This window comes from Euprymna scolopes, chromosome 1 (assembly GCF_053919585.1).
Source record: "Euprymna scolopes isolate OS-2025 chromosome 1, ASM5391958v1, whole genome shotgun sequence".
Taxonomy (NCBI): domain Eukaryota; kingdom Metazoa; phylum Mollusca; class Cephalopoda; order Sepiida; family Sepiolidae; genus Euprymna; species Euprymna scolopes.
This window is the reverse complement of record NC_136482.1, coordinates 182899089-182925788: the sequence shown is the minus strand read 5'-3', so window position 1 is coordinate 182925788 and position 26700 is coordinate 182899089. Positions and strand designations below refer to the sequence as shown.

The window sequence follows — 26700 nt, the reverse complement described above, 5'->3', positions numbered from 1 at the left end:
CGAAAAGTGAGGTATCAATTTAATAGAACGTTATAATTTAAAAGCGAGCCCCCACGCTAAAAGTCATTAAATAAACATTTCAAAATTTTTTTTTCCTGCCAATATGAAAGTTAAGTCTGTTATCGACAATCTGTAGAAAAAATAAAACATGAACAGGAATTCATTTTACGGCAGGGGGGAAAGCTTGTTCAGGTTTGCCAAAAGATCATATATTCATGGAACAAGGAAATACTATAAATGTATTAAATGAAAGCTAACATTCATGTCTTATGGAGTTGATATGCTTTGCAGCAAGTCAGTAAATCTATCTTAGCTGAGGCCTTAAATAAAGAAAATGGAATTGCTGGAATGAATTTCACTGGTTGATGGTTAACGTCCGTATAGCCTAGTTTGCAATGTTCATGTTGTACATGACATATTTCAGAAGGAAGTATGTGTTTTTATTTATTTATTTTTTTTTGAGAAATGCCTTGGTTGTAGAAGGATGGGTCTGATGATTTCAAACCGGAAATCTACAGTGATTGACTTTTAGTTTGCCATATTGTTTAAAGAATTCTGGAATAACAAATCATTTGGATCTGATTTAGTATTCTGGAATTTTTGTCCTGTAAATTAATTTTTGAAACAAGATAAATAAATATTCGAGCTCTTATTCTTGGAGATAATTTTGGGGCTTTTTACATAAAAAGATAGATACCCTAATTCTTATAAGAATTTGAAGTTCTATATAAACTTATTATAGGAATAAGAATTGAATTATCAAACATAATTTAACTGCATATATATATATATATATATATATATATTTATCCAGTGCATTTGAACTCTAAGGCTGTACTGTGAGTTCTCCAGAAAATTTTGTTTTGCACTGAAAGATTAAAGAAATGTAAGTTTTCTTCCAGCTGAATGGTACTCAATATTGATAAAACAAACTCCGTTTGGATTATTTGGACTATTATTCTGTTTACCAGCAATGTTTCAAGTAAACTATCTCTATTTTTTTTTTTGTATTATTTTTTGTCATAGGTGTTTCAACCGCCTCCACCAAACTGTAGACTGTGTGTCGTGGCTACTAATGTGGCTGAAACTTCCATTACAATTCCAAATATAAAATATGTTATCGATTGTGGAAAAGTAAGTAAAGAATTTTATCTTTTTAAATTCTAACTTAATTTATACTCTATTTTTAACTAGCAAGGTTAGTTGGCATTGTCATAAAAAAATGCAAAGAAGTTAAAATGTCTGTAACATCTTTATATAAAAACGTCTATCTACCTCTCTCACTTTGTCTCTCTTTCCATCTTCCTCATTTTACCACATTCATCTCCCCCACCTGCTTTTAATCTCTCCCCAGCCTATTCCTCTCTCTTATTCAAATGTATTGAAAATAATAATGATGCAAGCGATTCCTCTTTCTTTTATGCAATAATATTGGAAATGGCTCTAAAAAAATTGCCCCTCTAATGAAAACTGGCCCAGTTGACACCCCCCCAACAAATGAATAATTATTTTAATATTTTAAAAATTAATTATACAATGCTGGTGCTTGTTGGTGGACTACAGCAGAAATTTAAAAAAAAAATGTCTTTTAAGCAAAAACAGTATTACTTACATAATTGTCATTTCGAACATGTACAAAAATGATAAAATTTAATTAGTACAACATCTGCTGTTAGTTTTTAAAAAATGCATAGATATTAATGGTAAAAACTGATGGCCACCATTAATATTGTGTGATCTTCCCAAAACAGGAGAGATAATTCAGTTTTTCCTGTTTTCGGCCATATTTTGACTATCAGTGTGAAGAAAACAGCGAAATGTACAATTTTCCATTAAAATTACTTTTACGTATAAAAAATTATCTACGCAATTACATAATTTTGGGGATACTGTTATTTTTGAGATGCCAATTACCTAAGTAATATTGGTGATTAGTCAGCTAACGTACTTCCTAATTTCGGGCATCGTGCTAGTGGAAGCAGTAACAAGGCAAATCAGTTCCTTCACTTGTTCTTCCGTATTTCTATTGTGAAGCAATTTATTGAAATAAAATATAAGAAAAGGATATTATTGAAAAGTATACAATAAAAATTTACAAAATTATAAAAAGATAAAAATAATATCATTAGTATTATCTGCACTTTTAATAACAAAATTTAAAAAATAAGTTTTTATTTAATCTCGCCCTGTCGGTGGGGCATTAGAATACGCCGTCTGCCCCCCTCCCCCCTGCAAAGAGTAAAAGTTCCTCAATGGGGCTACCTGTTGGCTGTGGGTGGCAACCCGTGATGCCTAGGAAAAGGATCCCGGTGGCTGAGAAACTGATACCTAGAGAAAATAAAGGTATCAATTGCAACACTCCACTTTGGCCTCGTACTAGGCAAGACGGGTGGTCGGAGAGGCCCGATCCGATCAATCGGCTGGTCAAGTCAAGCCCTAACATCTATCATTAAAAGCCCAGTCAAAATAAGAGAAAACCTAAAATACTAAATAATCTCCTTATCAAATACAAGACAGAAACAGTCAAACATCATTTCTATAATAGATGTTAGAAGGCGCTGGCTAAGGGTCAATAGGTAAGTGAGGAACCCAAATCCAGACATGGCTGATAACCACAACATTTATGCACTAATCATTTGGGTAGTGTAATAAATCCGGCAATAGGTGCTCAGGATTTCCCACTTGACTAAGTATACTGTCTTGTGTAACCATGACATTGTCAAGTTGAATGGGTTTCCCCCTTAACAGGTCCCAATATCGGGCTCCGAGGTGGGTGGGGTACACAAAGAAAATTTCCACTTAAGTCAATGTCCAAACAAACCAAAAAACCCAAACGCACCTTATCTGATTCAGAAGAAGAAGAAAGTCCGGTATTCCCCAGATTCTATGTTATAGAATTACTAGGGGAAACCCCGATGGCTAAACTCTTCTCCTTTCTAATAGAAAGAGTATTATCAAATAAAGTTAAACCTAAATCAGTTAAAAAAAACTGAAAGATGGGAACCTGTTGATTGAAATAGAAACCAAAAATCAAAGTCTTAACTTGGAGAAAATGAAAACATTCCAGAACATTAACGTAAAAACATTCCCACATAAAAATCTTAACCAATCTAAAGGAATAGTTTGCAGCAGAGAATTAGCATTTGCCTTCCCTGAAGAAATACAAAAGGAGCTAAATAACCAAGGAGTTATCAGTTACAAAAGAATAACTATTAAAAACGACAATGAAAAGATAGCAACTAACACATACATATTTACATTCAATACCCCTAAAATACCCCAAAAAAATCAAAATTGGTTATACCATCGAACCAGTGGAAATCTACATACCCGACCCTCTGAGATGCTACTAGTGCCAAAGTGTTTTTAATAATTGTTAAATAAAACTAATTTCAATACTACTTAATAATACCAAAAAGACTTTTCAATTAAAAAAAGAACAATCAGAAAAACGTAAAAAAAAAACTAGTACATGCACAGGAGAGATATAGGCGTAGGAAAGAAAAAATGCAAATGATCTGATTTTGCTGGAAGTTAGAAAGTATGTTAGCTGATTATAACCGTCTTGATTTTGCTTAAAAGGACATATTTAATTGTATAATTGTAAACAAGCACTGCAATGCTGATTAAGAATATATCAGCTTGTGGATGTTTGTTTTGTAGTTTTTGACTTTTGGTTGGACATCCAAACATACATACAGACAACAGCACTTTCTATAATAGATTATTTATTTAATAAAATCTTTTATTAAAATTCTAAATTTTTTGACATATTTGAAAGAGATATTTATTTTCTTAATATTTTATTTTACAAAATGAAAGGTAAAAACAAAGTTTTGTGATAAAGTGACTGGAGCCTCAACATTTAAAATTACTTGGACTTCTAAAGCTTCGGCCAGTCAAAGGGCAGGACGTGCAGGGCGTGTCGGACCAGGACATTGTTATAGGTATGTGTTTTTAAAAATTAAAAAAATTTTTTTTAACTTTTCGTGCAGCATAAGGATGCAGCCACAAAACATCAATTTCAATAATAACTAAATATAGTCTAGGCAAAGATATTAAAAGTTAAGCAACCATAAATGAATTTACTCTCTCCCATAGTTATTTACTTATTAGCTGGCAGCCTAGCATTGCTTGGTCATACAACAAGCTTAAACATATTTTTAATTATGCAGATTGAGTATATTTTATTACAGAAACAATCTTTTACTAAATATTATATATTATGAGGCATAATTTGCCAGGTGAACTAATTTGCAAAAAAACGTTTTTAAAAAAGTAATAAAGATAATGTCGCTCATCAAATTCCATCTGTGTTTGTTTACAATATCATGTCAGCTGATATTTGGGCTTGACGATAAATGCCCAGGAAAAGTCACTTTTAATTAATCTTTAGTTTTAAAATATGCAAACAGAAAAATGATTTGCTGTGATTTTAAATGGCATCTCTTTATCGTAAATTGAATTCATTAATAAGAAAAAAATTAAAATAAAATGATGAGGTACACTCTGGCTTCAACAGGGAATCTTTCAATCTGTAATTGAATGTTCTATTACTAAACTACATCTCCAGATTATAATAAATCTATTTTGTTGTTTTTTTTTAAGAAGAAATGATTTACTAAAATTTTATTATCTCCCTTGACTGGTGTAACGTAAAATATTCCTCTGTAAAAATTATTCTTTTTATCTATAAGTGAGAAAGAATATTTTTAAGATCAGATTTTTTTTTGATTTTCTGTACTTATCGAATGAGTTTCTCTACAAAACATCTCTAAGAACACTGCCAAACACATAAATTAGCTTTGTGTGGAATTTGCAAAAGATAAACTCAGCTGTTTCGGAATCTATGAGGAAGGAACACACACAAAGTGACTTCTATATAATAGTATAGATTAGCGGAGCCTGTGGAAATTCCAGTGGCATCTTTCATATGTAATATATTGCTGTTGGGCATTTTGTGGCTGTTTAGTGTGAATGGAGAACCTGCAATATTATTGTAGCCCTTTTGTTGAAACTCTAGGGTGGGGATCAAAACAAAAGAATAAGCGAAGTAATAACCCTGTTTTAAAAAAAAAAAAAAAAAAAAAAAAAAAAAAACCCCAAGAAAACAGTGAACGTGAAAAATGGCACAAATAACCCTGTTTAAATATAAAAAAAACCCAAGAAAACAGTGAACGTGAAAAACTTTATAAAAAAGAAAAAAAGAAAGAAAGAAATCCCAGATCAAGATTTGAACTTAGAACCTTTAGATAATGACGCCGTGCATTAATCAACTGAGCTAAGAGGACGTCGACAGAATTGGGTTGTTTTTTTTAGTATTTAAACTAATTCAAGTTCCGACGTCATTTCCGCATGCGTAGAAGCCATCTTGTCATGAAGATATTTTTTTCCACCCCCTCCCTGTAAAAAAAGAGCCATTGAGGATGAAGGAATGAATGTTTTTGCCAATTTATCGATATTTTTTGGCCGAAGATTCGAGCTTGAAAATGATACCAATCTGGCGAAAATCCGTGGCTTCTGTCGAAAGTTTTTGCGAGACATACAAACATACATGCATACACACACACACATTTTCACTTTTATATATATAGACTAGCGAGGGGTACCCGGCGTTGCCCGGGTGTTTGTAGGTGTGTGTGAAAAAAACAGGTGCCCGTGAAAAAAAAAAGCCTTGACGCGCAGTTGGAAAATAGTAAAGTGTGAAAAAAAAAACAGGTGCCCGTTTTTGATTGACGAGACGGCGATAGCTATTCAGCAGTTAGCATTTTGTGCGGGACAGTTTTTAATGAGGTGAATAAATCGGTTTGTTTGTTTTTAAAAACCCGCTCCCTCGTCTCGAAATGAAAGCTACCGTCTGATATGACGAAGTCGACATTGACCAAACGTTACTTAGCTCTCTAGAGACCACTGGCTCTGGGCTTGTGATTAGAGTCGAGTTTCGCTTTTTGTTTATACCGAAAACCGAATGTAACGCATGCCGATGCGGGAAATGTGGAATAATTAACGTTTGAAGGCCAATAGAATTAGATAGACAGGCGAGCTCCGTGGTTAACTGCGAGATATTACAATTTATAGATGATATAAAAAGTTTTAAGAAGTTGTGAAGCGAGCAAGCGCTTCTCTGAAAGAAGCCTTTTGTGGACATCGAGGAAAAGCGTACATACATACATACATTTTCGCTTTTATATTTATAGATGAGGTGTGCATTATTAACCTAATGAATACCACCTCTAAATTCTCTATATTGACTTCAGTTATGAAACCTTTGCCCTTGGTGAAAAGTGATTTCCTGATTTTTCCCAGGTTTTGATAATGTAACTTGTGTTGAATGTTTCATCATTAAATAACTACAAAATGGTTGATGTGCCTTTAAAATATACAACCTAAACCCAAATAGAAGATCATTTTAAAGAATACATTTCTTCTATTCTTATACAAAGTTATTCATTCCATCTGGTCTGCACCATGTTCAAATTGTTTATAGGAGTAACGCTATTTTCTGGTGACTTATGTGAAGAACGTCACGTTAGCAAGACCATTTTCTTGTAGTTTATGTGAACAAGGTCATTTTCTGGCAGCTCATGGGCACAACACTATGAGAGCAATGTCATTTTCTGGTGGCTTACGAGGTGCTTTAAGTAAATTTCCAGACTTTTTTGTACAGGCATTTAAAATTGTTGTAGACTCTTGAAAATAGACTCAGTATATTATTGCTATGCATCTTATAAGATGACCAACCAAATTTTATGATTTAGGGTTCAAATGAACAGCTACACCAGGAATTGGAATACACCCTATTAAAGCCTAATTGTCACAGCTGGTGAATTTAAAAAATGCAATGTGGACGTGAGGACACTAGAAGAATGATATGCAATAAAATTCTGTTTCAAACTTGGAAAAAAAAATGCCACAGAAACGTATGGAATGCCTCAGACTGCATTTGGACCATCTTGCGTGAATTGAGAATCAGATTTTGAGTGGTTTAAGAGATTCAAGGAAGGCAGGGAGTGTGAAGGATGATGAGAGGTGTGGGAGGAGTAAGGAAGTCGGAACACCTGAGTTAATTCACCAAATAAAGAATTTCATTGATCAGGACCATTAATAAGTGCACAGTTTGATGTCAGTGTGGGAACTGTACACACAATTATTCGTGAGGAACTGAAGATGCGGAAGATTTTCGTGAAGTTTGTCTCAAGGGTGCTCAGAGAAGATCAGAAAGAAAGATGTCATGAGTATCAAGACAGTTCTTCACCCTATAGTTCAGACCTTGCTCGCTGTGACTTTTGGTTATTCCCTAAGCTCAAGGAAAACCTTAAAGGCTGTCATTATGAGACAACTGAGATGAAAGAGGCTGTGATGAAGGTCATTGATACGCTCGCACAAGAGGACTTCCATGGGGCTTTCCGGAAGTTATTGGAATGGTACAAGAATTGCATTGCAGCCAAAGGAGATTACTTTGAGTTTCAGGTGTGTACTATCAATAAAAGTGCGCATATGAAAAAGTCTGGAAACTTATTGAAGGCACCTCATACAGAAGCCATACCATTTATTGGTGACTTACATAACCAGTGCCATGTAAGCAATATCATTTTTTAGCAGCTTATGAGCAACGCAATTTTCTGACGTTTTTCATGAGCAAGACCATTTTCTGATGGTTCACATTCAAATAAAATATTACAGAATTTTATTTTGAAAGGAAAAACATAGCCAAATAAATTTTCTACAGAATTAAGTAAAGTCTATTTCATAAAATTGTCTTTTATTTTGTTCCTCCCCAGGCTTTATTCCTCTGCTGTATATAATGATTTTGAAGAATTTTCTTTGCCTGAGATTCTTCGTAGACCAATTGAAGATATTGTTCTTCAAATGAGAGTAAGTTTTTATTTCGCTTTTTTACATTTTTTTTTTGTATTTCACTTTTTATATTAAATTTTTGTTCGTTCTTTTGCGGTTTAATTCTAAAACTATCTTTCCAATTTTTCATTTTCCTGTATGCATGTATTGAAGAGAAAGAGAATTTTTAAATATTTTTATTATTCATTAATTTGTGGGCATTTAATTTTTTTTGTCTTCTTATTTTTAATGAAAATCACTCCAGTCATACAACACGTAGCCACTTTGTCAGAAGCAATTCTTCACTCTTTGAATGTGAAGATGAAATTAGGGAAATAAGAAAAAACCCGCTGGCTGTCAAAAGTAAACCCACACTAAACTTTTTACTATCTTTAAATTATATATATATATAAATATATATATATATATATATGTATACAAGAGGAAAATATATTGATAATAGAAAAATATATACTGGTATATATAGATTTACTAATCAATTTAAAACAAGGGAATACAATAGTGTGTAGGGGATTATGAGAGCTTTTTATGCCAGACATTTTGAAGCCTAATGCTTTTCATCAGAAGAGGAAGAGCGTTGTTAAGTAACAAGATAAGAATGCTATGTCTTACAATAGGTATAATAGGGGATTTTATATAAGTTGAGTATATTTGATGGGATAGAGAGGTTGTCTAGGGGATTATTAGATAATTATGATACTTTAAATATGTTAGAATAAGGTGTCAATCAAACTAATGTGTATGCACAAATATACATTTATATGTTCAAGTTGGTTAATTTATAAAATTTTGATATACGTGTGGACTCAGCTCATGAGTGACATGTGCTGATCTATACAAGTAGAAAAAAGAATAAAAGATAAAAAAGAAAATAAGCATGTGAAAATAAAAAAATAGAGCATAAAAGTAAAAAATAATGTAAAGGGCGATAAAGGATGGAGTATGCTTTAGGGAGTATTTACTATATGTTATGAGATTTCATTAACTAATTAATTAGGGTCTAATGAAATCCTGATTATCCCATTATCATATAGCATTATCTTAACCCTAGTAAGCAACCCTTTTCACCTCTCGGCTACAAATTCTATTTTTTTTTTTTTTATTTTTTATTTTTATCCTCTCTATTTTTTTTTTATTCTCACACGCTTATTTTTTTCTTTTTCATCTTTTTCTACTTGTATAGATCAGCACATGTGACTCATGAGCTAAGTCCACACATATATCAAAACTTTATAAATTAACCAACTTGAACATATAAATGTATATTTGCATATACACATTAGTTCGATTGACACCTGCCAAGTTCCAATTTTGACATTTTGATCCTTTAGCAGCTCCCCCCCCCCGGCTAAAACCAAATTTATTCCACAAGTCCAAATTCCCTATGTATCAAGTTTCAAGTCTAGGCAAAAAAATTATCAGAGTAGTTTGGTAGAGACAATTCTGCACACACACACACACACACACACACATGGTTACTTCTCTCTCCATGTTTTGACAAGCTCCTGGGCTTGACCATTACTTCTGATCTGAAATGAAACGCATACATCAAATCTGTTGCCGAGGTTGCTGGAAAAATGGTTGATTCTGCTATCAATTCAGTAGATATCTCACTGCTGATGCAATTCTCTACCTATATAAGAGCCAGGTATGTCCAAGGATGGAGTACTGTTGCCACATCTGGGCAGGAACTGCTAGAAAGATCTTCTCCTGCCTTGACAGAGTTCAAAACAGACTTCATAGCCTAGTGGGGGATGCTGTTTTCTCTTCCCTGCGACCTCTTTCTCACAGAAGAGACGTTGCTAGCCTGTCTCTGCTTTATCATTATTTTCATGGCAAATGCTTGTCTGAGCTCCGATCTATGGTCTCCCCCCCTCACCAAACTTTCACAAGAAACATTTGTCGAGCTGAAAACGCTATCAATAGTTTCCCCCACTCTTTATCTATACCTAAACGTAGATTCCATGAATAAAGTTTCTTTCTTAGAACTGCACACCTGTGGTGCACTCTTCCATTTGCCTGCTTTCCAGCTAACTATAATATGGTCGTCTTCAAGTCCAATGTAAACAAGTTCTTGATGAGCCGTTCCTCTTTAGTAATCCAATATACCAAATTTCCACTACTAACAATTACTATGACATTGTCTCATTGACCACTGTACACTTATTAACCCTTATCCTCGAGTGGCCTCTGGACCTTGATAAGTGGTGACTCCTTTGTAAAAAGAAAAAAAAAATGATTATTTATAGATATTAGTATTTACTTCAACAGTGCTTGATACAGAACTAGTTATTAACGTCTGAGAATATATTTATGGCAATTAAACTATACAGAGACGTCGACATTTCGTCATAAGGAATCATTTGGTTAAGCTCATGGAATTTGTTACTGATTGTAACGTGACAGTAACACAAAGTCCACAGAATTAGACAATTCCATACATGGATGAAATGCAGACACATCTGTGTACATTAATTGCTATAAATATACATATTTTTTTGAATATATATTTTAATTGCTTTACTGTGTGTGTATGTGTGTGCATATTTTATCTGAAACAGCATTCACCAGGGGGTGAGTTGTGCCAGCTCCATCCATCCTTGCCACTGCATCCCATATGAAAGCTGATGAAACCTGACTCTTTGATCTTTAGCCACCTGCTGTTTCAATGGAAAACTCCATAGACTTGGGAGCTTAGATTAGATTTCAGGTTAACTTTAACTATCATCAGCCGAATATTTTCTGTTCACTACCTCGTTTTTTTCCAAACCTATTTCAGCCATTTTACTATTGTTTCCTCAAATTTAGTACTGACAGTCTGCTCACAAATTTGTCATTTTGATTGGAAACATTTGGGTTTATAGACTGGAGCATTTTCATTCTTCATTCAGAATTACATGGAAGTCCCTGAACATGTTTTAACCAATATGAAATTTAGTTGCTGTCATTTCTGCAAGTGTGCGTATTATATATGTATAGATGTATATGTATAGGTGTGTATGTATAGGTGTGTGTAGGTGTTCGTAATTCTCTCTTCTTCTCTATGTACTTTTGTCCTCAAATTGTGTAAGTGATATTCCTGACAAAGGGACAAGAATTGCTATTTTCTGGGTTGGCTTTTGTTTTAAGTGGGTTGTATGTGGAAATTTTAATCCTTTCATAATATTCATCATCAGTTAATTTTTTTTAGTCTTGATAAATGATGATTCGTTAGTAAAAAAACCCCCAAAAAACTGTTCCTTGGGAATCTGGTGGCAAATGTATATTAGATTTTAAATAAAACCCAATGCTTTAAATTTATTTTTATTGCCCTCCCCCCCCCCCCAACAAAGGAGGGATTGGACTTAGTAATTCACTCCCATTCATCTGTTTGCAGTTTTCGCAAAAACTACATCTTGAATTTTTTGGAAATTTTTGCACAAACACAGTAAAAGTAAATTTTTGCCAGACTGGATTTTACAGGATAACTCTGGTTGATCCCCCTAGAGGGCCATTATAGAGCTAAAATCGTTCATCCATTCATTTGTTCACATTTTTCTCAATAACCACACCTTAAATTTTTTTTTGAAATTTTGCACAAACATTAGTCATGGTGAAAGTAAATTTTTCACTCGTGAAGGGGAACTCCACATGCTCAACTTGTTTCTTATGAAAATTATATTTCAATTAATAAACTATGTGCTATTAATAATAGGAGCTTACTTTCCTATTACCCTGCATTTTATTACAACTTAATGTGATAATAAATAACTGGTTCTTGTCTAGAATTCCTGCTATATTAAAAAACAAAAAAAAATTAATGAAAAATCTGTATGATGTATATATCCAAAAACAAATATATCATATTCCAAAAATCATGTAAATTGATCAAGTAATTTTATTTTTATAAAGAAAATCATTTTTAAGCGCTTAATTAGAATTCATAGGCATTACAACGTAACTTAATAATTCATACTAGATTTATCTCCCTTTTTTAAAATTTTATTTTTATTTTTTTTTTTAAGATTTATTTTTCAAAAGGGTGGGCATCACAGTCACTCTTCAGATACATGTAAAATTTGATTTTCTTTTTTAAAAATAAAACTAGATCAGTTTACATAATTTTGGGAATATGGTATTTTTTTTCACCCCGGGTACGTACACTGTACAGATTTGATTTTTAATATGGAGGAAATTCCAGACAAAAATCTAAAAATGTTTGTTGAATCACTTGTGTGAAGAATGGTTTTAATACGCATTAACTTGTTTTACATTTTACTTTCTAAAGATCTAAGTAACCAATCTGATAGGTGCTGAACTGTCAGCTAAGCTTTGCTCTGCCAGTTTTACAAGTAAAATACTTGGCGGATGCTCTGATGAACCACAAGCCCTTGTGCCCCCTCGACATAAATACATCTGACAAGCAGCAAAGTCCCACCCCTACACAAGAGATCCCTAGATGTAAGAATGCCTTCTACTGTAATAGTTTCTTCCCCAGAACTGCTAGACTTTAGAACTCCCTTTCGGGCTCCTCCTTCCCCAACTCTACTGACATGCAGAAATTCAAGTGTAATGTAAACAGACATCTTGCTGCTCAACTTCCTACATAATACTCCTGCAACTTATGTCCCCGATAGTGGCACTGTGCCTTGTTTGGGGATGGAAATGTAATTTAAAAAAAAAAAAAGTCAATTCATAAATGGTTATGAATTATAAAATGTATTGATTTAAAAAGAAAAATATACCCTCATTTTAATGTGTTATAAAGATTATTATTTTTGTGGTTGGTTGAATAAATAATGGTTTTGTGATTGGTTGAATAATTTTTAATTTTTTATTTATGTAGTTCTTAGGTATTGATAAAGTGATCAACTTCCCTTTTCCAACATCACCAGATAAGAAACAATTGCTGGTAAGTAAAAATAAGTAACTATCACTTCTTTTCATCTTAAATCTACATCAGTTTTATTTTTTACCTTGTGTAAATTCGGTACTCAAAATCTTTTGACCTCTGAAAGGAATGGATTTAGCATTCAACCATATCTAATCTAAAGCAAACATAACATTCCTTTTTAAATTTTTAAAGTGCTCAATACATTAGTTATCATATGAAAATAGATTTAAAGTAAGATACACAAATTTGTGAGACTATGAGGTGCCTTCAATAAGTTTCCAGACTTTTTTCATATGGCCACTTTTATTGATAGTACATTCATGAAACTCTAGTCCCCTTTGAAGTAATCTCCTCCGGCTGCAATGCACTTGTTGGATCATTCCAACAACTTCTTTGTGAACGTGTCAATGACCCTCATCAGTCTCTTTAATCTCATCAGTTGTCTCATAACGACAGCCTCTAAGGTTTTACTTGAGCTTAGGAAATAACCAAAAGTCACAGGGAGCAAGGTCTGGACTATAGGGAGGGTGAGGAACTGTCTTGGTCAAATAGTTTGTGACAAGGATGGAGTTGTGTCGACTGGTGCATTCACGCAAATCTTCAGTTCTTCATGATTAATTGTGTGTACAGTTCCCACACTGATGTCAAACTGTGCACTTATTGTCTCTATAGACACACCATGGTCCTTATCCATGAAATTCTTTATTTGGCCAATCAAATCTAGTGTTCTGACTTTCTTACTCCTTCCATACTTCTCATCATCCCTCACAGACTCCCTGCCTGCCTTGAATTTCTTATGCGACTCAAACTGATGTTCGATTCATGCAAGATGGTCTAAAAGCATTCCATAGGTTTCTGTGGCATTTTTTCTAAGTTTAAAACAGAATTTTATTGCATATTGTTCTTCTAAAGTGCCCTCACATCCAGATTGCATTTTTGAAATTCACCAGTTGCTACAGTCAGTAGGGTGCATTCCAGTTCCTGCTGTAGCTGTTCATTTGAACCTGAAATCATAAAAACCGGTCACTCATAAGATGTATAGCAATAATATACTGATTTTTTAAGAGTCTACAACAATTTGAAATGCCTGTACAAAAAAAAGCCTGGAATCTTATTGAAGGTACTATGTACTTAGATGGATGAAGTCTTTGAAAAATGCAAATTTCTGGGTAGTTGGCCATAAGCGTTTTTACATGAAAAATTATAACTCCTATAATTTAAACTTTTATATTTCATAAAGTTATCATTTATTTTTTATAACATTCTGTGTCATATACACATTAAATTTACCAACAATTTATCTTCCAAAGGTAAACAATTTTTTTTATATTTGTGTGACATACAATTTTGGGGCACGTATTGAGAAGAATAAGAAAAAAAAATCAAAGAAACTTATTTTTCCTTTATTCAGTCAACATTTATTTATTTATTGAACTATTTCAATTTTAAATCAATACAAAGATGTCTTGTTGTCCTCGAGTGAAGAAGGATATGCTTATAATAATGAGATGCATTTCTATACATTTAGTAGTAAAAAGAAAAAAAAAAAAAAAAAAAATGGTTGCACAAACAGAAAAACAAAACTTCTTTTTTAAAAACAATGAAAGGATTTATTGAAGTAGAATAAAGTTGAATATTGTTTAAATGAAGAAAAGAACATTCTTTGGAATGTTGAAGGTCTGTCAGCAATTTATCTTCAGGTGAAGACCGTTGATGCTTGAATGTCCAGTGACCGAGAGAGAGAAAGATTCTTTCCTTGTTGCCTCCAACGTTCTCTCTTCTGACCAACCATCATTCCCAAAGAGGCTGAAGTAGTTCTTCAGGAAAAGAGATGGAATCAATGCACCCTGAATGAGAGAGAGAGAGATAGATAGAGAGAGACCCTCTCTATAATCACACTGGTGTTTGCTAAAAGATGTACCAGCAATCTCCTTTTGCATAGTGTTCTGCAGTCCTGAATGTGCTGCCTCAGAATTGTGTGAATGAACTTGTATCACTGACACATTTTTGGAGTTCTATATTGTCTATCATGATGTTCCTAAGTTTTATGCATTCCCTAATTAGCTTAGACTCTATCTATTGCTAACAGGTTTTATTACTATGGCTTAATAAAGGGGGTGGGGAGAAAAAAAAAGGTTTTCTCTGCTTTCTCTACTGACCAATCATCATTCCCAAAGAGGCTGAAAGGAATTCTTCAGAGGACAGATGAAATCAATATGCCGTGCAAGCTGATTTGTCAGTCTATGACCAAATTGCCTAGTAGGCACATTTCTCCACAAGAAAAAAAAATCAGTCTTTATGTATGACTGCTACATGCTAACTTTCCATTACAAACTTAACTAGTGGCATTAAAAAAATAAAATTCTGAGTTTTGTTAGTTTGATCACCATTCGACTACCTAAAAGCTGATTAATCAGATACTCACCGAAGCTAACATTCAGGTCATCTCCCTTCATGAGGGCTTATCTTCAGATAATCTTGACATTAATTTTTTTCACAAAAATCTGTCCCAGAATGATTTCACATCTGATGAGGCACTTGTTCAACTAAAGAAAATATCTCATTGGTAGCCTGACTCTGGCCAGATAAATTTTCACCCCCCCCCCTTTCTTTGGCCGAGTATCTATCGTTGCAATGTCTTTCATTCATATGCATCAGCAAAACATACAGTGCAAGTTTACAACATTAATGAGGGTTGCTATTAAAAAGCAGGACAATGTTGGCAGCTGGTTTTGCTGCCCCATACCCAGCATTACAATCTTCAAAGAAGGAAAATGAAAAAAAAAAAGAATAAAACAAAAAAAAAAAAAAATTCATTGATTTTTTGATACAATATTTTTATTTACATTTCTACATATATAAAGTTAGATATGTTTATATGGAGTAAATTCACAAATTCATCGATTTATTATAAATTTTGAGACAGCTGCTACACAAGGAGCGTAATCTGACTATAATTTAATTTTATGCAGAGGAAGGGAACAGGAGCTGGAAATGCTTTGTGGTATATTTTTTTTAATTAGGGGTGGGAGTCAATCTCTTATTAAGGCCTAGAGGCCACTCTAGGATACTTTAGTTTTTTTTTTTTTTTTAAATTTAATGATATTAAATTTATCCAAAATTTTAGTTTATTTAAGAGTAGTTTAAAGTCTTAACGAACTTATGTATACAGGGTGGAAAGAGAAATTTTTCACCCTAAAAAAAAAAACACTACAGCTTTATTAAAACTTTTATTGGAAAAAAAAAATCAATTTGGGTAACTTGATTATGTAGTAGAGCTGACACTTATGCAATGCAGCCACCTTCAGCCTCAATCATTGCCTTGAAGCAGGTCTGGAACTAGGAGCATGCTTTTTCCACAAGTCCTGGCAGATGGTAGCGATCAGGCTGGCTTTGGTGTTGTGGAAGGTCATGTTGGTGATGTTCTCGACATATGACCAAACGAAGTAGTCCAGTGGGTTTAGGTCAAGTGGGGAGCAGTGAGAAAAGGGTACAAACCTAGGCCTCTTTGAACTTGTGGGCTGGCGCAGAGTCCTGCTGCCAACGACCAGCTGATTGCACCAAGGGATCATCACACTCTTCAACACATCCAGGTACACATTGGTGTTGACTTTCAAACCGACTTTGATGATGTGAAGTGGCATGATGTGGCCTTCACTTGAAACTTAACCAATGACCAAGACCATAGCTGGAAACTTCATTGAATTGTGCCCACAGACGTTGAACTGTTTGAATTTGTATTTTGAGGGTGCTGTCATAATTTGGATCGGAAGAGAACTAAGTTGTACAGCAGCGCATCCCCGATCTCGCTTGTTGAACATTGTGTAGGCTCCTATTACTCTTGAGATTTGTACACAACTGGCCAACTAGTAGATAGTCTGCAACAAAAAAAAAAAAAAAAAAAAAATGGTTTTCATCAAACAGAAATGTCATCATTCCACCTTGTACAACCTCAATCTCATTTAAATATTTCCAATTTGCATGAAACTTGATCCATAATTATTTGACACAAATTAAGCCAGATTTTTTTAATTTTGATTTCTTCTTACAACTCCTTAAGCTCAAGACATATTTTGGATATTTTTTTAGAATCAATAATTTTACTGAATTTTTATGAAAATTGAAATAAGGATTCTAGACATTAGGTTTATTGGCATATCTTCAAGAAGATATAGAGCAAGTATTCAGGGTTTAACAAGGCATTATGTTATGATATGAAAACTTTTTTGATTTTTCAACTCTGACATGGCTGACTTTTATTTCAGGCTGCTGAAAAACTACTTGTTTCTTTAGGAGCATTAAAGCGAATAAAAAACACAAAGTCTTTCAAAGAATCCAAAAGTGAGTAATTTTCAATTTAATTTAAAATTCATTTTGACTAAAAAAACAATCAAATTTTATTTTCTTATGCATTTTAACTAAAAGAAAATTCATTGTTTGCATTTTAAATCACTCTAGACAAGGCCTAAAGCCACTTGATGTAAGAAGATATATATATATATATATATATATATATATATTAATATGAAGTCAAAATATACAGCATAATCACGTTGACACACCGGTTCTTGTTAGATTATGAAGTTAAGTAACATTGAGCCTGACCAGTACCAGATGGGTGACCAATTTGGGAATTCCAGACGCTGTATGTAAGAGGACATCGACACCTCCCTGCAAGAGTTGCAAAAACCTAACATCTCTAACAGGGATATACATGTGACTGGGGACCGCTTGTGAATTGCATACTCCCATAAAACTTCCTCCTTTGGAGGAAGCGAGATTAAACCTGCATAGGGTCAGTGCTGTTTCCATGAGGTTAAAAATTAGCCAAAATAAGTGTTTGATAGATACATTCTGATCCTGAAAACGGCACTTCTCTCCCCTTTGTCAGAAATATTGATCATGGAATGCGAGTATTCAAAGACAAAATAAGGGAAGCTAGAGTTACAAGGTTACCAAACGTGAATTTAGTTTGATAAAGATTCTTAAGCTTTAAATGTGAATATTCATCAATTAATGTTTAAAAAAAAATGATTTGCATTTATCCGTTATTTATTCTTTTGCTATTGTTGTTTCACCATGTTTCAGCCAACTCATCTTCTGGCCTTCTTCAGGTGATTTACTGTGACGGTATAGGAATGCAGCGTCTCTTAACTGTATCCCCAGTAATTACTGCCTTCCATAGTTGTTGTTGTCTACCACATTATGGCCAACTGATCCTCTGGCCTGCTTTGGGTAGGATTGAAACTGCTATCTTCAGACAATGCTCTATCCAATACCTCTATCCACTGTGCCACAGACCCTGAAGCTTGGTGTGACAACTATGAAAATAAGAATAATAGTCTGCAAAAAAAAAAAAAAAAAAAAATTGAATACAAAAATTATGAAGCCAAATCTCCAAAAAATAAAATACATATAAATGAAATACTGAAGTGCAGTAAGAATACAGGTTATATAATATTGTAAAACAAAGTCCAAATAAATATTAGTATCAATATTTATAAGACGATCCCGGGCAGATAAAGAAAGCTCAATATGCAAGACAGAGCAATGATATAAACGGAAATTTGGAGTTAAATTCTATATAATTACAATAGAATTTATTGTTTTTCCTTAACCCATAGATTTTCAGTAAATGGCTCATCTCATCAAAAGAAAATGTCAGCAAAATAGATATGAGTAATTATGAATTTTGCTTATTAGCACATAGATTGAAAATAAAATAATAAGCAAAATTTACAATTACTCAGTTATTTTGTTAACAACATTTCCTCTGATGACATAAGCCATTTATTGAAAATCCATGGTTTAAGCAAAAGACTTTAATAATAATCTGTACTCCCTTGTTAAACAATAAATTTTATTGGAATCTAATATATAAAAGGCTATATGTTTGTCTGTTTGTCTGTCTCCATATTTTCAAACTCCATCTCCTCTGAAACTAAAAGTTGCAGAGCTGCGCTAGGAGCCTCAAATGATTGGATTTTTACGGACCGTTCTTTTATAGGTCTTTAGCCAGTTAGAATAGTTTTTAAGGGGTCCAAAATGGGTCAAAATTGAAATAGTCGTTATGTATTTTGTACATTCATTTTGAGTTTTTTTTTATTTTAAATTTTTAATCAGTTCATATACATGTCATGTTCGTACAATGGTAATGTCATCAGCTTTGAATGCTACGGTTTTGATTTCGATTCTAGCTGATGACACGCAAATACTTTTTTTTTTTTTTTTACTTTTGAAATCACGACTCTATAATAATATATACGAAATCTGGACAAATTAAAATATCATATTTAAGTGTATTTTACACCCAATCATCCTAAAAACCAGTCACTCCTAAAACTAACTCTAGAAATATCTACATCCCTTGTTCGGTCCTTTTTTTACCAACATTGCCATACCTTGATTACAACCTCACTTCAGCTCTCCTTTGTCTATCTCTATGAACAACTTCCTTTCCATTATTTTTCCACTAACCTCATTTTCCACACTTTTGTTCCCCCAATAAACCTATTTCCTCTTTTGTTATATTTCTTTTCTCCCTTGTTTTTTAACACACGGGGATCGCAAGGTAGGGCATGGTAATATAACAATGTTTGGCAAAAATGATTTCCATTTCTCAAGAATGCCTGAAGCAATTTTCTGTTTAAACTAGATCTAATAATGTTGCATTTCTTTAAATCGATTTAAATTCTGTTATTTTCTTTTTTCTTGATTTGTAGATATTGTTACTAAACTGACGAAAATTGGACAGAGCATGGCAACACTTCCTGTGTCTCCACGTTATGCCAAAATGTTAGTTCTTGCACATCAGCATGGTCTTATGCCATACACCATCGCTATGGTAGCTGGCTTATCAGTCCAAGAACTTTTCCTTCCCGTCCGAAAATCACAAGAAACGGTAAGTTTATGATTCTTCCTACTCCTGTGCCAATTGGATGTTTGCTGACATTTCTGTTTATAAAATACTAGCAGAGCTGTCTGGTGTTGCCTGGGACAAAAATGTAACATATTTCTATTAAAACATATCTTTTACTCTTTCTCCCCCACCCCTTCTTTCTCTTCCACCCAGTTTATTCCTGTCTAGCACATATGCACACATACACCTGTCCTTTATATAATAGATTCTTTGAGTAACAAGTTGACATTTGCTTTCCAAATTAGTACATGCTGACATTGGAAATCTGACCCCCCCCCTCCCACCCAACAAAACCTTGCTCAGTTCAATGTATTTTTTTTAATTTTAGATATTATTCATCCAGTGAAATGCTGATCAAGAAGATACCAACTTTGTGGATTATTGTTTTGTAGTTGTTGTATTTCTAGCTAAATATACAAACACACATACACACAGACAACTGCCCTTTATATAATAGACTAGCCGGGCTACCCGGTGTTGCCCAGGTGTTTAGAGGTGCTTTTGGGTAAATCAAAACAAAAGAATAAGCGCAGTAATAACCCTAAAACTTCTGAAAAAATTGTTGCCTGGATATGTGTGTGTGTGTGGGGGGGGGGGGTAAAAAAAGTTTTGGTAGGTAAGTAGGAAGGATTGAACCCCGAAGCCTTGAGATGAAGGTGGAAAATAAAGTATGAAAAAAAAAACGTGAGACGTTAACCAATCGTCCAGCAAGAAATAGTAATGGAAACCTGTTTGAATTTATTTAAGTATTAAGAATTGGCAGGTGCCTGCACTTAATGAGGTCGAATATTAGTAGCGGAGTTAACTTTCATTGCGGGGCAATTTTTTTATTTACTGCGAGGCAGTTTTTTTGGGGGGGGGGGGGGTGACCGGCTCCCCATAAAAAGGAGATTGTCCAAATGTCTGATATAAGGAGAAACTCCGCATTGATCAAAGCTGATTGCTTTTGGACGTTCCCGGTGATCGCGCCGGGAACAATGCTGCCAGCTTCAAATTAGTTTCGCTTTTATATGAAAAAGACGAATCCACACGCGGTGATCCAAAAATGTGGAATATTTAGCTTTTCAGTCTGACAAATTAAATAGACAGGCGACTCCCCCCCTCCTGTTGTTAACTCATAGATATTATGATTTAGATATGATATAAAAAGTTTTAAGGAGTGAACTGACTGAGAATGCCGACGAAAAAAGCCTTTTGCGAACATACAGAAAAACGCACACACACACACACATTTTCGCTTTTATATATATATATATATATATATATATCTTATTGCCCCTCCCTGTTTTTGTCGCATTCTCAATATATACAACTATTTCGTGTGTTTAGAAGAAGAGAGATAGATGAGATTAGAAATAAATGAAGAAAATATTGGTTTTATTAGTCATAATATATACAAGGATCATTCCAAAAGTAAAACCTTTTTTTTTCTTAACTCAAACAGGAATGGTATCATTAAAATGAACAACCTTTTGTGCTCCAGAATTTATTTTTCTAGTCACCACCATTCTCAATGCGCTTTTGCCAGGAATTCAATGACACATCTCTGCTTCTGATGTACCTCTGTGACAAGGGTCGCTTGATTAAAATCTCAGACTGTCAATATCTGCAACAGAGAGATGAAAGTTTCAGATCAGGAATACATAAGTTCAGTCATCATAACAATGTAATTTGCAATCCACTCTGATCTATTTTGGCAGAATAGAAAAAATATAGGAAGGATTACTTTTGGAATGCCCTGTGTGTATGTGTATATATATATATATATATATATATATATATATATAGTAATGTAGATGTCCTTTTTATTTTGTAGCCTGGAAATAAAAGAAGTGAAGATTTTGCCGCCACTGCCAGAGTTCTCTGGTCTGGAAGTGTAAGTTTTATTTGTAGAATTCGTTTTTGTCATTTAACATGTCTTTTCCACATCAGATGTAAAACTACTTGAGTCATTCCATGTCTTCAGAATTCCAACCAGAGTAGCTTTATTCAACATAACACGATAAACAATTGCAACGCAGAGCTGATTCTAGTCCAGACACCTTTTAGCCTCAATAGTCAAAACAAATTGCCATAAAGACGCACAAAAAAACTCTACCAAAACTTAGCCCTACCAGTTCTCTGTATCCGCACATAGACTGAATTAGTGGGAACTCAACATTCACTTGTATGTAACACTATTTTTAACGAATACAAATTTTGAGCTTAACTCTGAGTAAGTCGGCACCATATGTTACTCTGATTTGGGAAATATTTTTAGATCCTTACGTCTACATACTACATAATCAAGTAAACTGAAGGTGAAACTTTAACTGTTGAAACTTTTTTGGCAGATAGAAATTTTGAGCTTAGCTCTGATCATTAATGATTCATGTCTCTATCAACACTTCACATTACTCAGACATTGCAAAAGTTTCTTGGATCACCAAGTTTAAATACTACATAATCAAGTAAGTGGCCATATCTAGATTGTGAATAGAACCAGGTTGCTTTGTTTCTCTGGTGAGAAAAGGTGTTGATAACGAGATCCAGTTCACTATAGAGTTGAAGGAGCAACAAACCATTTGCATTGACTCCATCAATGCCATATGGACCTAAGGAAGACCTGGTTTCATTGTCCGTGCCGACCCATTCATTAAAGTTAACGTGTTTGGAGGTGTATGTTGAGCAAAAAAAAAAAAAAAAATGGTCAATTTCTTTTAACTTTGACCCCTATTATGACCCCTTAATATTTATTGTTTTGGGCTCAAATTAAGTTATTAAGTTAGATCCATGTCCAAGGAACCTACATCTAAAATTCTAAGTGTTTAGACCGAAAATTGTCGGAGGAGTTTGGTAGAGTTCTCAAAGGTCAAATCATTGAACTCTGACCCCTTAACAGCTAAATTTCTGTCTGAAAACCGATCAAAGATTTTCCCAAATCTCAGTACCCTGTATATCAAATTTTGAGTCTGTAGACTTAAAATTGACAGAGTTATTGCGTAGGGAAATGTACACACACAGACATGTTCACTTTTATAGATATATAGATTTTTAATACTCTCATAGTATTCCTCATCGTTTAGCTGTCAATCTAGCCATCTTATTAACCTTTTATAAATAGGGATTCAGAAAAAGAAAAAATACAAATAATATCACTTTTTTTTTTTTATTTTTGATTGTCTCCACCTCATTAATGCTGTCCTTTTCTTATGATTGATAGGGTCATTCTTTGTTGCTGGGAGATCCAATGTTGCTTTTGAAAGGTGTTGGTGCTTGTGAATTTGATGGCAATGTTGATCAATTCTGTGAAAAATATTGTATCAGAACGAAAGGAATGAAAGAAATCCGGAAATTAAGACTGCAGTTGACAAACACCGGTATGTATACATTAATTCATTTTTAATTTTATACGATGAATTCTGTAATGTTTCATTTTATAACTTCAACTTTAAATGACAGACCTTGATAAGGGGTACCTGAATAACCTAATGAATACTGTCACTGCCTATAATTAGCAATACACATGAAAAAATTGAAATAGCTTGAAATATTTCAATATTGGTATGCATAGAAAGAGCTTGATGAGCTAAGAAAGAATCTTTTTAAATTTTTAAAATCTGATTAAAATTAAGGAAGTTATGGCTATTTTTGTGCCTCACACGTTTGGATATTTTCCCCTCTTTAAAACCATATGCGTTTCGTCACATTTTTTACACTACTTTTTCAGTAAAAATGTCATATCTTTGTTAAAACACAAGACTAAAAAAATGAAATTTACTGTATAAGTGTATTTTTGTACAAGGAATCAGAATATGCAACTGAAAATCTCCCAAAGTTTATGGTTTCCAAATAATCTTCAGTAAATGTGCATAAATATGCAGCAATTCCTTAAAAATGCCATGTATCCATAAACAGAAAAGAAGTTGGAGAACTCAAAGTTGAATTGTAATGTGCTTTATGTACAAAAAACTTAAATCTAAACATAAGACCATTTAAAAATGAATATATTGCAATATTTCTTTGGTATTATTGTAGATTAACACCTTTTGTTTAACCCCACTCAACTCCTTCTGACCACCCCTCCAAAATGTGATTCTACCTTTTTAGGAAATTATGTATAAAATGCCATGAAAAACTTTAATGAAAGATAAACAAATTATTTTAGAATTGAATGTAAAATAATTTCCTATTACAGATCATTCTAGCATTTTAGGGCAGTTAACTATTTTTTTTTCTATGGGAAAATATGCATGCTTTTTTTTTTTTTTTAAAGATGATTATGTGTAGTTTTAAGAGGGTTTCTATGCAATGAGAATATGTGGAGGGTTGCCATTCGGACTTTGAATTAATTGTAGGGCTAAGGAAAATTATGTGTGAACATACTGAAAACTTGACAGAGACAAAGCTAACAAAAACAATATTAGAGGGGGGAGCGGTTAGTTTCACAAAAATTTAATGTAAAATAATTCACCATTTCCTGGCCATTCTAGCATTTTAGGACAGTTAACCAATTTATTTTTATGTGTATTTTCTTTAAGGAAGGATCTATTTTTTGTTTGTTTGTTTTAGATGCTTGTATGTGGCTTACAGAGGTATTTTGTTGGAGGGGGAGGGGTGCTTGCCACTCGAACTTAGTGTTATTGTTAGGGTTAAAGAGTGTTTTAGGAGGAGACTTGCCACACATAATTTGGATTAGAGGTGAAGTTAAGAGAGCTTTTTTTCAAAGAGAGCGTTCATCACTCATATTTACTGTTAGCGGTTCATAATTATTGGCTTTATATTATATATATTTAGTTTTAATTTAATAAGAAACTGCGTTGCGAAATTTCAAAGAAAATTCCATAAATTTGTTGATTTCTATTTTCGAGGTTGAAGGTGTTAATTCGATAGGCTATTTATACTACGCTGGAGCAGGTTGTAAAAATATCTTTCGCTTAATAAGTAGAAAAAAAAAATTAACGAAATAAAAAGCTTCCTAATTGTAGTTTGATGTGTTTTCTAACTGCTTTTAAAATTTCAAGAATATTGATATAGATTTTGAGGGGTTGTATTACTATACACATAGATTCGAAAAAGTTGTCAAAAATACAAATATATAACAAATAAATGTTATCAAAAGCAAGTTAATTTTCTACCTAACTGGATAATTTTTTAGTGTTTTTATTTAATGTAACATGTTTATTCAGCTTGAAAACAGTGTTTACCGATGTTTTGGAAAATTTTAAATGGCGCCCGCCGCCCGACTCTCTTGAAACGGTAAGTTTGGTGAAAAGAGTTAAAAATAAAAAAGTAGACAAAATACTGCTAGAAACTCGCTCAATATATGTTACCGTGACATAGGCTGACATATATTCGGTGAGTTTTTAACAGTATTTTGTATAGTTTTTTTTTTTTTTTTTTAATTTTTAACTCCTTTTCTCAAACTTACCGTGTCAAAGAGAGTCAGGCCGGGCGCCATTTTTAATTTTCCAATACATTACATCGGTAAACACTGTACGTTTTTCGAGCTGAATAAACATGTTACATTAAATAAAAACACTAGAAAATTATCCAGTTAGGTAGAAAAGTAACTTATCTTGCCTTTGATAACATTTATTTGTTATATATTTGTTTTTTGACAACTTTTTCGAATCTATGTACAAATGAGATTTTGATACTTATTTTGATTTTGAAAAAAAACATTTGTGGCTGTTCGCAGTAAAACATTGTTTTAATTCGCTGTTCAAAACTAATTTAAAGAATAAAAGTGCATGCAAGCTATATATCTACAAAAGTTTATTTTGTTTTTTTAACCATGTTTTTAAATTTGACGAAAAATGTGAGAAATTGCAACAGATTCATAATGCCGAATTGGTTGGGATTGTTGTTATTATACATTCTGAAAACCGAATAGTTCTAAACTAATGTTATTCTGATAACAAAATAGCTCTAATTAAACATAAGAACATTTATATTCATATTTCATTATGTTTTCATTTTGTTTCATTTTTCTTAATTATTTTCATTATGTTTCATTTTGTTTTTCTTAATTCGTTCTTGAATAAAAATTAAAGAACGCGTGTTTGTTTATACACTGTGCTATGGCTGATTCTACAGGCTGTAGCTGCTGCTGCTTCTAGTAATATTAACTTCATTTGACCAAATTCGAGAAATAGAAACAATTTTTTTCGGGTAGGTCCTTTTAAATTATCAATTACCGCGGTCCTACTCAACATAAAATAATACTTTTAATTGATAAAGATAGTAAAAAGATTGATTTACTTACTACTGGGTGTCCGAAGAATTTTTTTTTCAAAATGTTCGATACTCGGCATATTAAAGTCTTATTTTTAACACGACAAAAAAAGAAATGGTCAAAAATATTTTGGACACTTGACAGTATTAAGATTAACACCTCTTCTGATTGGTTCCCAAATTTCATGACGAAATTCTTCATACAATCACGGTACGGACCTTTAGAAAACGGGGGGTCATTACAAAACCTTACCGAAAACGCCATTTTATGACGTTCACATTTTTATCACTTTATTTGCTCAAAACTCTTAAAATATATAATGTACATTCATATTTATTAATTCATTTGAAAGTATATTCATTTCCGAACAAAACAGTAGTAATTTGAAGACTTGAAGTACTTTGGTTTAAAAAATATGGCTATTTTAGTAGAACTACCTTGAAATCTGTGATTATCCAAAGCGTTTTTTCGTCCGTGTGTATTACTACTATAATACTGACTTACCTAAATACAACTCCTATTCAATCTATTATGGTTATTTTAGGAAAAGTATGACCCCCCCCTTAGCTATGAATAACAACTGGCATTAAATTATTCTTATGCAATGATTCATTTACGATAGATTTTGTTTCAATATTAACCAAAATCCTGAATATTGTTTGAACAAGTGATGGTTTGATGATCTGGTATAATTAGTGATATTATAAAGAGAATCTGGAATTTTTTATATTATACAATAAACTAGCACGGAAACCCGACGTTGTCCAAGATTGAATGAGGATCAACAAATGTTATACCCTCTCACTTATATTGTCATTGAAAGCTGCACCATCA

At 33.2% G+C, this 26700-nt stretch overlaps 1 protein-coding gene across 2 annotated transcripts in view; it reads left to right on the top strand.

Annotated features, from left to right (window-relative positions):
* LOC145277967 (putative ATP-dependent RNA helicase DHX37) overlaps positions 1–26700 on the top strand; it is a 108592-nt gene that overhangs the window by 55973 nt on the left and 25919 nt on the right. For both annotated transcript variants that reach the window (XM_080130108.1, XM_080130102.1), the window contains 8 exons: positions 1027–1134; positions 3823–3947; positions 7782–7875; positions 12683–12748; positions 16996–17071; positions 19453–19631; positions 21466–21525; positions 22852–23008. In XM_080130108.1, coding sequence (XP_079986234.1) covers positions 1027–1134; positions 3823–3947; positions 7782–7875; positions 12683–12748; positions 16996–17071; positions 19453–19631; positions 21466–21525; positions 22852–23008 — 865 coding nt within the window. The remainder of the gene's footprint in view (positions 1–1026; positions 1135–3822; positions 3948–7781; positions 7876–12682; positions 12749–16995; positions 17072–19452; positions 19632–21465; positions 21526–22851; positions 23009–26700) is intronic.